The 13,451-nt window shown below is 48.3% G+C and overlaps 1 protein-coding gene across 1 annotated transcript; it reads right to left on the reverse strand.

The window, feature by feature from the left end:
- Nucleotides 1-3,186: 3,186 nt before the first annotated feature.
- LOC119111981 (early growth response protein 1) lies at nt 3,187-6,112 on the reverse strand. The gene is made up of 2 exons (XM_037235896.1): nt 5,982-6,112; nt 3,187-3,636 (listed from the first exon to the last, which is right to left on the reverse strand). Exons 1-2 carry the CDS (start codon nt 6,031-6,033, stop codon nt 3,365-3,367), a joined length of 324 nt encoding a protein of 107 aa, XP_037091791.1. The 5' UTR covers nt 6,034-6,112; the 3' UTR covers nt 3,187-3,364.
- Nucleotides 6,113-13,451: the final 7,339 nt, after the last annotated feature.

Raw genomic sequence — 13,451 nt, forward strand, 5'->3', positions numbered from 1 at the left:
TTTTGTTTGAAAAGTGAGTCCAAGAAATAGCCAGAGCTATGCATAACTGCGTGTCTCACGCACATAATACCACCTGCACAAATCCTCAGCCAAAGCCATGCTAAGTGACGCCAGCCAAAAATCCTTCACCTGAGGAATAGCGGAGTTTCAGAAAGAGCATTTGCCCCTTTCGCATTTGGTCGCCCTAATCTACACTTGCAAGAAAATGTTAGTTGCATTCTGTCATCCGTGCCTTTCTGATGGGAAAGTGAGAAGTTAGTAAAAAAAAAAAATGGACGTCTTCACCACTGCAGCACGCAGAGCAATGCGTGATCCGCTTCTCGCGCACCTGGAGTCAAGCCTTCAAAAAGCCTTTGGATGTATTGGCGGCGTAATTATTTTGCAGACCGCCACCGGGCGAACATTTAATTGTTCCGTGCGTGTCTGCGTAAACGAATGAACAACTACCGATCCCGCTTTAGCCAGAAGCATTTCAAGCCACGCGTCCTCGTGCGCACCGATCGGATGTCTAACCTTCTCGCTGGCGTTTGTTCGACTGGTATAGGATTCCATCCGCCTCATTTTACAACAATCGATTTCCGAAATGCACGCCAAATCACAGATGAGTACATTGTCATTCGACGACAATTTGGGTGCATTTCACACGGTACCTCCTTTAACTTAGGCGCCTGTTTATGAGTTAACTGTACGGCTAATACACGATTATGCAAGTGTTAGAGCCGCACGGCGTTCCGATACGGAACTAGGAGCGGGTGAAAATGCGTGATGATGTCACAGACCCTTTTTTAAATTTTCTTTAGCAGTTTAATGAGTATATATGAAGCGTGGGAAAAGCGCGTCAAAAATTTGAATACGTGCACTTTTGAAACATGTGTTACAATAGCATAAAAGGTCCATAAGGCTTATCGTGAAGGTCTGGTTTGACCTGTCACCTCAATTCTGAAAACATTGCGTCCCTGATTTTTGAAAGGGAGCGGTCCACTATATGGGGTTTTGAACTGAAATAAACATCCTGAGGGCCTTTTTGTGCCGTTCACGATCCTGCCCTTCTTGAGACCTAAGCCCCTTCAGTTTCCGAGTCATACATCCGCGAAAATGGGAAACGTGTATCAGGAAGAGCATTTCAAAGTCACTGTGGCATGTATGACCTCATAAAAACGTCATTTAAATCCTGCCATTCCACAAGCTGTGCGACGATCAAGGCCGATAAAAATGTAATTGCCGAGGCGTTCATTTCTGGCATTCGTCAGCGCGATTTCCAAACATAACGACCATCAATTGGCTCCCGGTCAATGTTGTGCAAGATACGATGACAGAGTGAAGCCATGACGCATCAAGAAGAATATTTACGAAACAGATAATTGCGCTGGCTAGAGCAGTCTTTTCCATCCAAAAAGTATATCAACAGTTCCAAGTGAGCTTGTTTCTTCACATTTGATGATTGCTTCAGTATCTTCAAACCTGAAACATCTCCTTTCAGCTGAGACACATTAATGCCGTTCAGACCAGAAAAAATTGGCGCGATCTTTTCTACATTAGTCGTAGATCGGATTTGAGCATTGGTAGATCACACGGCGTCACGCCACGGGCCGACCGGCCGGTATCGGGCGATTGGGCGCGATCGACGCACTCCGTCGGCAACTGCGAGACAAGCTTGGATACCGGCGAGGTGAGACAATCTTTGGATGAGTGTATCTTCAATTCTTTGGAAGACATTTTGATAAAATGACCATAGTTGCTGACCACTGTAGATGACTTCGCAGCCATATCAAGGGATTGCCACTGTGAGGCCATATCTGCTGGAACAGCGTGTCTTCGCGCGCGGCTCACGCATCAAAGTCTGCCCGGGTTCTGATTTCATCGACTTCTCTTACGTCCCATTTCATCGCGTTACTTCAGTATTCGCTCCGACTGGGTTTCCCATCCATTGTCATGGTCTATGGCAACGGATGGGCAGAAGAGTTCTTGCTTCAGCATACCTCCAGGTCTCTTTGGGTCGGGCCTGAGGTGTTTTATGGGTTCTCATCTCGCAGCACGTAAGGAATCTGCAGATCGTCCAGCAAATTCAAGACATTTCTAGCATAATAGATTGGTGCCATGGACTTTGCCCAAAACAGAAGTTTGTTATCCTGGTGTTATTTTGCAACTGATCGCATTTTTATTGTCATTATACACTCATTCTCGTGAGTTCCTTCGTCCGTCGTTGTTTTGCTGGTGATGAGCACTGGTTTTGACATGCCATCACGGCTCACACCTGGCTACATCATCATTTTCGGAGAAAACTTAGATTCTGGGCGAAACTTGACATTGTTTGGAGTCTTGACGTTGTCTGCAGTGTAGTAACGCTAATACCCATGTTCCTTTCCCTGCAATTTCAGTTGCGATCTTCTTTTTTAAACGACCAACAGCGGAGATATGCGCACTAAGCCTACACAGCATCGTTTGCTGTTGTTCATGGCTGCCGTGTTTCCAAAACAAAACGAATAAAAACAAAATAATCCACTGATTCCCTAGCTGCAGCCCCGGTTCTGCTCGTGGGCCACGCTCACAGCCAGCTGTCACGCGGACCCGACGACGCGTGCGCACAAATGACTGCGTGCGCCGTAGCGGAAGTGTGAGCACGTGACCGGGCCACGTGTCGGGGGGGGGGGGGGGGGGGAACCGCTGCGCGCGCAATGCTTCGAGATACGGAAAATGGAAGGGTAATGGCAGCTAGATGTATCATGAACGAGGCCGCAGTAAAGAGACGCAGGATAATGGTAGGAGAAGAGATAGGGGGAGTAAGGGAGGAAGGGAAGAGGAAAAGAGAAGGAAAAGTGGGAGAAGAAAGAAAGAGAGAGAGAGAGAGAGAGAGAGAGAGAAGAGAAAGAGAGAGAGGAGAGATAGAGGAGAGAGAGAGAGAGAGAGAGAGAGAGAGAGAGAGAGAGAGAGAGAAGAGAGAGAGAGCGCGCGAGGAGCAGATAGAGAGAGAGAGAGAGATAGGGGAATCCGTTGAACTATGGAGAACACTATTCGACGGCTGCAACGAATAGCTGTGTGGTGCGGTGCACGGATCATGGGCAACAAACATAAATGTTGTGTTTTCTTGCCACCAATGGCAGTGCATAAAAATAATTATAAACATGTGGCCTTCAGGAAAATTGGCATGATTTATTCAGTTGAGATGAAACATTAAGACAGATCAAGTTCAAGATCTGACATATATTTCCAAAATACACCATCTGTAAGCACATCGTTTGAGCACATGAATTCCCGCTCAAAGTATCCGGAAAATCGCAAACTATCATCACTTATGACGCAACCTCCAGCCTCACATCACTTTAAATAATAATGGCAAAAAATCATAATTCACACATACACACAATTATTGCAGCAGTTTGCACGTCTCCGCACCATACCCGAATGGGAATGGTGAGAGCACTCCGTGCGGGGCTGACGTCATAGACGCATAGGCGGCGTACAAGGGCGTGGTGTGGGTGCGCTGGTGTTTGTTGAGGTGGTCCTTGCGGCCGAACCGTTTGCCGCAGATCTCGCAGCCGAACGGCCGGTCGCCGGTGTGGATGCGTGTGTGGCGGGTCAGCTCCTCGTTGCGGGTGAAGCGCTTGTGACACGTCTCACACTCGAACGGCCGCTCCCCTGCCGGCAAGAAGAGGGTCAATGACCTGAAGAGATGCTGGGTGCACGAGCCTTCACAGGTTTTGTGGCTTTGTGATGTTACTGATGTTACGCCGAGAGCGAAAGAGAGCTATTTATTGTGAAAGACGGTCATCGCATTTGATAGCGTTCATGACAATGCAAGCTGTCAGTCTATATCTTTGGCTACTACAGCTGGTGTGCAAGGATCTGCTCTGGTCTCCACAAAGCACCGCGAATTTACCAACCGTCTATAAAACATTAGTAGCCCTAAAAAGGCTTAATCTTAGGCTCTTCACCTAAGGCCATGTTTCTCCTCGCGTCATTTTTGTGAGCGTGGTCCATGACGTAAATGAAGGCGACATATAATCTACGGTGAAAAGCAGGAGAAAATTTGTTTGCAAAGTGCTGGAAATATATTCCTACAGATCTGCTTTGGTAGTGGGGCAGAGGAAATAATCTATCGAAGTAAGATCGGCTTGCTTGGGCTGTCGTTTAATTGCACGCTTTAAACTGTACAAATCAAACATCAACACTTGAGGCCACCTAATAAACGAATTAAAACAAATTTTGAGAGCAAAATATGCTTAATCCATGGTACAGACGTTGAAACAGGGGCGGAGGTTCGATGGGCCGAGATAGACACTTCTAGTCACGATGAACACTGAAACATGGAAACACGAGGGAAGTGTAAAACGCTTGGTCCTCGGAAATAAAAACTGAATGCTGCATACTACATAAAGATAATATATAATGTAATGCTTAGTTATAGAAGATGTGGGCCGGTCCGCTGCAGGGTTTTTACGTTTCTTTGTACCTGGTGTTTACTTGTTTTACGGGACAGCAAATGTTGATGTAGATATGCTAGCACACAATATCAGCGACGGATCTGTCCTTAATTCGTCATCGCCATAGGGGCTTTACGACGCAGTCAGCTGCTGAAGCTAAATGGCGTCGCCTGCCTCTCACCCTGCCAGGAAGGGCGGGCGCCACGGGGAATCGAACCCTGTACCCCTGGTTTCCCAGACATGCAGCGATTAACCCAGACGCGTTAACCACTACACCATCGGCGACCACTCTGCCCTTTATCCACATACACTGCTTCTGCCGAAACAGGATGTTGGAGCATTTTACTTTGAAACTGTACGCCCAGTGAATGGAAATAGGCATGGGAAATGAATGAAGCCGGCGCTTTTTTCCGCTGTCAGCGACACGTAAAGTATTGCATCTCGTTTTTCAAAATTTCTCCCGCGCAATTTGGCCTACCAACAGTAATATGGTGGGTAAGCGTAGGTCAGTTGTGCGCAGTTATACGCAGTGATACGCATGCAGCGATAAAGTCAAAGTGAGGTAGCCTCGCATGCGTTGTAAGTGCCATAGGCACAAATAAAGAATTTTCCCGCGTTCACAAGACGTGAACGTGAGCTAGGCATATGTCACCCGTCTTCCGACATCTGCAATGACCGCTGGCGTTTTGACATCATGGAATGCATGGAAGCCTAGAAGCTGCTTGCCGAGGGCTCTGGTGATCTCACAAGCTACTCCAAACGCAGCCAAATCTTCATTTGGGGTATGATGGGCCGTATTGGATGGCATGTTCACCCGCATCAATCTCCTGACTTCCTGTGTGAAGTGCCTGGTACCTTCTAAATCATTATGGAAGACTGGGTCATGCAAGTGGGGTGATGCAAGTGGGAGTAGAATAGATAGGACACAAATCAATAAGTACCTGCCTCATGCCAAAGTCTCTTTGCTGGGTGCAAAGAGCACCGAAACTTGAATCCGGCAAGTAATTGCTGTGTGAGAAAGATACCTTTGGTCCTTAGTTGTAGAGGAAAACGTGCCCGTTTTTTGAGAAATGTCCGTTTTGGAGGGGGAATAAAATAGTAATGAGGCTGCAACTTTGGCCCGGCTTTAACCTGAAAATGGATCAGTTGAAACAGCATACTTAATATGAGGCTGGTGTTAAGCTCAAAGTTGGCAAAGTCACTCAAATCGATTGGTCAATATAAGCTGTTCATCGAAAATTGTTTTCGAGGAATCTATCACTCAGTGATGGACTGTGTAGCCTGTTTTCACACTACTTGACATAACAACTATTCTATTTTTTGGGTGTAGAAATACTTTCCTGAATTGATGCCTATATCAAGCATTTCAGGCACTATTTAGTGATGACTCCCATTTCATTGGATTTCAATTTGTTCACTCCATGTGAGCGGGCCTATGTGAGAATCCGGTCTGGTCCTAACCCATACTGCGGCGGAAATTTCTAATCCGATCCAATGCAGGCAGCGGATTGGTCCGCACTCCGTGGATTGATCCAGTCCGCGAAGTGCTCCACCACTCACCCGTGTGCTTCCGGAAGTGGCCGGTCAGCTGCCCCTTGTTGGAGAACGTCATCGGGCACTTTGGGCAACAGAACTTCTTGTCGCGCCGCCGCCGGCTAGCCGCCCTGCGACGCTCCTCCTCGGCCAGCAGGTGGAGGGCGCTCCAGGCCAGCGGCGGCGGCGGCCGGGGCGCGCCCAGGAACGCGCCAAGCGGGACGCCGGCCCGCGCTCCAGCTGGTGCCTCGGTACAGGGCGCCCGACACCGGCTGCGCTGCAGGCTCCGACCCGTACAGGGGCGTCTCTGAGAACCGCACCGCCGCACCGGACGGCTCCGGCGTCCGCCGCCCATCGGTCCCACTCGACTCGGTCCGGTGCGGCTCTCGCTGGCTCGGAGCGGTCCGGGTCGACTCGGTTCGACTCGAGCCGGTCCGGCCCGCCTCGGCCGCCGGCTCTGCCCACGGTCGGAACAGCGTCGAGCACATGGGTGACATGGCGCACGCGCTCTGGTGACCGCGCCGGAGCCTGAGCTGCTGCTGCCGTCCGGCGCTACTGATGGTCGCGCAGGCCAATCAGCAGCCGCGGCGGCCGAACTGAACCAATCGCCGCCGGGGGGCGGGGCCTCGCCAAGAGCAAGAAGGCCGCTGTTTGGGGATCCTGGTTGGGCGATCAGCGTTTTAGACCGTTAGGTTCGGTCAGGGCCTGTTAAAGATATTAACTGAAGTGGGATAATCTCCACCAGTGACCACCAAGCGCCTAATAAGCTGCAAGCCCCCCCCCCCCCTCAGTTAAAACCTTGATTTGCCATTTACTCACGCCTGACCGCGTACATTAGCAGCGCATTTTGACCTGAACCACGTTTGGGATGGTTCAAGCAGATATCTGAGTCGCGGTGGATGCTTGCATTTTGTATGGTTTCAAGCATTCTAAGATGACAGCTTTTCTTAATGAAATGACAGCTTTTCTTAATGAAAAATCAAAATGAACTAGAAAATACTTTGAAACGTCAGACGGGGCTGTGTAAAACAGGTGAAACAGGACAAGCCGGGCAGACAGACAGGTGCACAACATTTGTTTCTTATCGTAATATAGTATCACTTTTCTCGGTCTCATTTTTAGGCACCCAGGTCTGTCAGCTGGACCGTGATTAGCAAATATATGTACCGAAATTTGAACAAAGATATGATCAACATGTGTTATAATTTTTGTGTGTGGGAGTTCTGCTCGATTCTGTTCTCATTGGTTCATTTTCATGAACAGCTGCGACCGCCAGCAAGATGAGACAGAGCGCGTGATCCTACTGACGGGTCAGCGCAAAATTATGGTTGGAAGCCGGGGGACAAAATGAGGACAGTTTACCATCTATCGCCCCCCCCCCCCCCGTTTCGCTTTCACTACCAGTGCTTGCCCCCTTTGCCTGGCGCGTAGCTGAACAATCCTTTTGACAGCACAGCATATCACGGTCTACGCAAAGCATCCTCCGCGCCAGTCGCCATTAGCCTGTCATTATTAAACACAAACAATTTACTGGTGCTTGGATCTCTTTGGACACGCACCTAGACAACTGACGTAAAGTTTCCTTGCATACATGAGCATCGTTGACATAGGGTAACGCAGTCGTACCATCCCTTATTTTTGCGATGACTTCAAGCGTACGGCTTGCTTCTAGGCGTCCCAAGCAGGAGAGGGTTAAAACTAAAAATTTAGTGCACCGCAAGTGTCAAATAGATCAGTGCAACTATACATCGACAAGAAGATAAGGAAGAAGAATAAAAAGAATAAAAGGACAAGAAAACGTGTTGTAGGACACAATTGCTTGTGTCACCATGAAACATTGTACATGGTGGGAGGAGATGGATTGAAAAAGTAACTATGACGACCAATTACGTCAAGGGGTGACAGTTACATTGCAGTGTGTCTGCTGTAAGGTGTGTGGAAGCTGTGTGCGGCTAATTTCAACCTTGCAGGATAGCCTTTCTCATTGTGTTTTTATCCAACGGTTGTCTGTGGGCACGTGTTCGCTTTTAAATTGAGTGCGCCATCTTTTTATACTTTTCACCTTTCGTGAGATCAGACGTATCCGATTTGCTCGGAAATGCCGATTTTTTCGAAATTCGTCTAAACAACTCAAAATTCGGATGTCAAAAATCGCTCCTACGGGAGACATCTCATTGGACTTACCGCTCCCAACTATGCAAGTAATACGTCTCATTTGCTTTTTTTCTCATTACGGCGTCGATTTCTCATCTATGGCGTATGGCACTGTGGCTCTTTTCGAAGGGCACTTTGGTTTTGGGAAACGGAGTTTTACATGGTCTATATAAAGTGACTCACTGGTTCAAACTTTAACCAATGCGCTTCTCGATGGCTGTCCTTTGCCGCCCGCTGTACGAATCACAAACGTTGATTTGGACTGACGTCATTCGTACCAGTAGGTCCAATACTTAAACCGTCAGGCCCGCAATGCTCGGATCTAAACAGCTAAAAGTGATACATGTAACCCGTAAAAGCTAACAACGGCCTCAACAAATTCTGCAATCGTTGTGATGGCGGCAGTTGTCATGACGACAGTCGCGACAGCTGCAGGTGTCGCGGACTCTGGATGCACTCCGGGGCTACCAAAAAGGAAGAAATACAGTTCTGCTATAAAGCGAAAATCACATGAAACAATAAATCAGGAGCCGTCACTGACTAGGGACGGGAACCGCTACAACCTGTGGCAGCGTTCCGTACCCGGATCTGATAGGTTTAGTGCCACTCATTAGCCGTTAAGGGTTGTGACGTTTGTTGCCGTTGTTGATGTGCTTTGTTGGATGTTTGTTTTCGATTTGTTGTGCTTGTTAGTATCGAGCACGGGACTGATGCTGTGGGGGGGGGGGGGGGGGGGCGTGAAGTGGGCTGTGGTATGAGGATCGCCCTCATGATGTGGCGTCCTGCCATTGACCGGTGCAGAAGGTGCGATCCGTGATCGGTCAGGTGACGCCCTCGAATGCAGTCTGTACCGACAGCCCGTCTATGACACCTGTGGGTTAGCGATTTAAGGTCTCGTGGAGTTGTGAGCGTTGCAGCAAATCAGTTGACCACCAATAACAACATGAACAGTAACCAGTGCGTCTGCTTTGATGCTATCATTTTTAAAACTTCAGACTGAAGGAAGATGAAACCGGAAGCGTTATTTTAACGGCAAGTATTTACGTGATTATGTTACATTTAGGCAGTTCACAATCCCCATATCATCATTTACATTGTTCAACGGTGAACTCGATATGAATTGTTTGGAATTGGCCTTTTCCTTAAGTTATACTAAAATTCGGTATAAACTAGCGTAAATGCTACCGAATCGTAAAGCGTTTATTTGGTCCATGAAAATTGTTGTTGAAGACGAAGTAGGTGGGAGGACACATCTGGCGTATTTATTTCTAATGAGACACCTGTAATAGGAGCATGTAATCGTTCATCACGGGGTGGGTGGACGTAGTGAACCTGAGTGTGCGATTTCTGGCTCAATCCCTTGAAATATGCATTTTGATGCCTGTGTTTTGAGCCAAGACCACTCAAAGAGTGTCCCAGTCGTTAAGAGGCCTGGTCTTGATATGTCGGAATGCATCACGGTATTAATGATGCTGATGTATTCATTGCTTCAGCTGTGCCTTCCAGCCGTGTTCACATGTGCCGGAGTATACCTGATGATAACGCTTATAATGTGTGCATCTGTTCCAGACTTGAGAGCATCACATGTGAAGACCCATGATGCAGCCATGACGTGGCCGCTCTCCGTTTGTTTGACCTGTGGACTGGTGTACTGGATGGAAAACTCCCTCAGGTAAATGCATGTTTGGATTGTATAGATGTCTCAGAAGAGTGCGGGAGCATCTACATCAGGCCTAGCCGCCTTCGCTGCTTCCGGTAAAAAAGCCCTCGGCGAGACGCTCTTAATTTCTTGGGCTGCAATCACGATTGCATTTTACTATAGGCGCTACAATGACAAGATCAAATGAAATAATGAATAGCTAGATATTTTGTATGAGGGCAGCACAACGTTTTAAAGGATTGGGCAAGCATATTACATCATGCCCACTCAAAGCATCTATGTCAAACTGCTCTGTCTGATCCCTCAAGACTGATATACATATATATATATATATATATATATATATATATATATATATATATATATATATTGCAATGGTTGTAAGACTTAAACAACCAGCACAGTTGACGCGCTCTCACACCCGATGACTAACTAACGAAGTGGTTGTATATTCGATGATATTCACTGCGTGAATACTTTGCAGTTGGATTGCTTTCCGTTTCAGCATTTATTCATGTCGATGTTTATTGCACTGAAATAGCACCATTTCATATTTTCCGTAGCATTTACAGTGACAACATTTCTTCCTTCAGATGCTCATCCTACCGGAACTTCTTCACTCTATTTCTTTCAGTTTCGATGATTATCCTCCTGATATTTCTGCCGTTGACATTTGACTTTTTGAACATTTGCGCTCAGTATCTTTCGTTCCGATTATCACTTGTTTGATGTCTAGTAATATAAATATAGAACTTATTTATTGGATTCCTCGGTTAATAAACTCCATTAGGTTCATTGAGAACCAATGCATTGACTTCGTCGCACCATTCAAAATACTCGAGAAGACTACTGGTGGAGTCTCGCATTTTTTAGGAAGGCGGCGAACCTTCCCCAATTTCGGAATTATGCTATGAAATCTGGATTTTTAAACACAAATTATTTGGGATGGACCATTGAAAAAGTAGACGGCAGCCCTACAAGATTCCGCGTCTATTATTGTATATACCCCATCATTATGTCCGCACCTTTCAAAGAAAAATGCAGGGGCATTTTAGTCTCCAAATGTATGGAAACTTACTGAAGCGGGAGAGCGATATGAAATCATGTTGTGTTGCACGCAATTGGTTGTGAGCTATTTCATCACCAGAGAACTTCTCGCAGAAGTTTCTTAGGCTGTTTCTGGCTCTGAGAATATCGTCTAAACGGCGTTTGAAAAACCAAAATATGTGCAGTCATTACCTTTTTATGTTGCCAAGTAATGGATGATAACACTCCAACTGGAGCCACCTTTTGTTATTTTTGAACAGGTGAACATACTGCAGGACATGGAGATTCGAATTCGAAAAGAATCGAATTCGAAAAGAATAGAAGACATTGAGGTGAAAGACAGGTGAACCAAAACTGGCAACTTCAGCTGTGAACGTAAAATTGATGCTGCGGGCTACTACACGATGCTGGTCATTCGAGACAGCGTGGTAACAAGAATGTGGCACTAAACAGTATTGTTAACATTGCCACGCTCTGTGCTTAATGTGCTTAATGTGTCAGGTCGTTTTAAATGATGCACTAAACGCATTTACGCCTCCTGATCCCCAGGGGTAGGATCGAGGAGCGAAAGGCATTCGGCTTTATGGTACAAGATTAAGCTATGCAGATGCCATTCTCGCTAAGTCTCTGGGCCAGTCACGGCTATTCTATTATAATGATTCAGCCGAGCAATGGCAAAACAAGACCAGAATGGCCCTCTCCGGATATAATGAGATGAATGAAATAGCTAAAAGGGAAGAGCCTGTCCGGTAGGCGCCCTGCGTTCAGAGAATCCACCTCATTGTGGTCATCGGCACTCCATCAATTTACTATTGGCCCAAAAATCAATTTGTCATGTGAAAGAGATGACCGGTCGAGCCGTTCGAGACTGCTGAATGGCAGCAGATCTGGCCCGGTCGGCCTTCAATGCCACCCTGAGTGAGACGACACAGCCTTTGACTGCCGGGTCGCGGCGGCCACCGCCCGTGGCGCGGTCTACCGCAGAGTCAACCGGACAAAGCCGCTGACCCGGCAGACCGCGCCGCTCTGCCGGCCGCCGCGTCATATTTTGATAGCGGCGGGAGGGAAGGCGGCACGGACCGGCGCCATTGTGGCGTCGACAAACGCCAGCGGCGCTCGCGCTGGATGAATGGGCGCGGCGCCGCGGGGATGGGACCCACGCCAAACATGGCGCCGCTGCGTCACCGCCGCCGGGTTCCGCGTCCGACGCCACGAGCTGGGTTGGGTTCCGCGTCGGACGCCGCGAGCTGGGTTGGGTTCCTCGTCCGACGCCGCGAGCTGGGCCGGGTCCTGTGTCCGACGCCGCGGGTTCCGCGTCCGACGCCGCGAGCTGGGCTGGATTCCGCGTCCGACGCCGCGAGCGGGGCGCTGCGGGATTCTGGAGCAGAGTGTGGTGGCGGTCATGCAGAAGTGAGGTTTGCGCTGGACGATGTTGAAGGACAACAATGTGGCAGGCAAAAACAACAAAGAGATTCAACAAAAGGAACGACAAATTGACGGAGGGATTGAGACGATATTCTAGTATCACGGAAGGGATGCATGTTCGGACCATCGTCCCCGTCTGGTCTGTTAGTATATAGACAGCGTCTGGTCTGTTAGTATACAGACGACGTTTTGGCCAGTCAATTATCCGGCCGTCGTCATGTGCTATGGAGCCCTCAGACGGACTGGCCGACGTCTGGCTTTTAGCCGTGTGCGCGTCACAACCGATAGTCTCCCTGGAATTACTGGGATTCGGACCAGGACCGGGGTAAACCAGGCACAGCGCCAGGGTAAAAGTCGCGTGCATACCGTCGCACCAGATAGGAACGCTACGTCGTACCTTTATTCCACCTGTGAGTAGGATTAACGTTCTGCTGTGCATGTTTTTAGAGAGCCGTTGGTGTGATATGAATAAAAGAGGAATCGGAGTAGACACTCCATCATGACATCTTCATATTGCGCGGCAGTGATGACGCCAAATGGCTCTTTCTGAAGTACGTCATCCATAACTGAATGCTGCGATGGCAGGGTATCACTCATCTGAGGAGCGCTCGGAGACATGAGCGCAGCATAAGTCGCCAGCACCTTGGTGAGCTAGCGGGCGACCACGCGACAGCCCCGACGCCACGACTAAATAAATAAAGATCCAGTGTGCCGTTAGTTGCTTTAAACTGGTAGCCAGTGGCGGAACCAGAGTGGGGGAGGGGGGGGGGGGGTACAGGGAGATACCAGCCGCCTGGGCTCTGAATGGGGCCCATAACCGGACGCAGTTTTCTAAACAAAACGCAACAAACTTGGACGTGTTTGTGCCTCCAGGTGATCAAAAACAGTTGTGTGAGAAAATAAAGGGCCATGGACAATTAAAGCAATTCCTCGGTGATTCAAATGGCGGTGGCTGGGAAGATTTCAAGGCTTATCACGCTGTCCAGAGGCCCTACTTTGTTGCCGCGGACCCTAAATGTCCACTTCCGGGGTTAAGCGGAGTGCTAGGGAGTCTCCCACAATATTCATTTATTTGCACTTGCTCGAGGGGCCCTTCATTGTTGTCACGGCCCTATCTGCTAGCATTTTGGTACACTCTTGATCGTTACGTTACTCTTGATCGTACACGTTACACTCTTGATCGATCAGGAGCCCTCCATGAATTTTTCCCA

This window comes from Pollicipes pollicipes, unplaced genomic scaffold (assembly GCF_011947565.3).
Source record: "Pollicipes pollicipes isolate AB1234 unplaced genomic scaffold, Ppol_2.1 Scaffold_7261;HRSCAF=8764_pilon_pilon_pilon, whole genome shotgun sequence".
Classification (NCBI taxonomy): Eukaryota; Metazoa; Arthropoda; class Thecostraca; order Pollicipedomorpha; family Pollicipedidae; genus Pollicipes; species Pollicipes pollicipes.

What these genes read in the sequence shown, in the direction of transcription:
- LOC119111981 (XM_037235896.1), bottom strand. Translation starts at nt 6,033, where the DNA reads ATGACGTTCTCCAACAAGGGGCAGCTGACCGGCCACTTCCGGAAGCAC. An exon ending in CCACTTCCGGAAGCACACGG is followed by an intron (nt 3,637 to 5,981) that starts GTGAGTGGTGGA and finishes TCTTGCCGGCAG; the next exon opens with GGGAGCGGCCGTTCGAGTGT.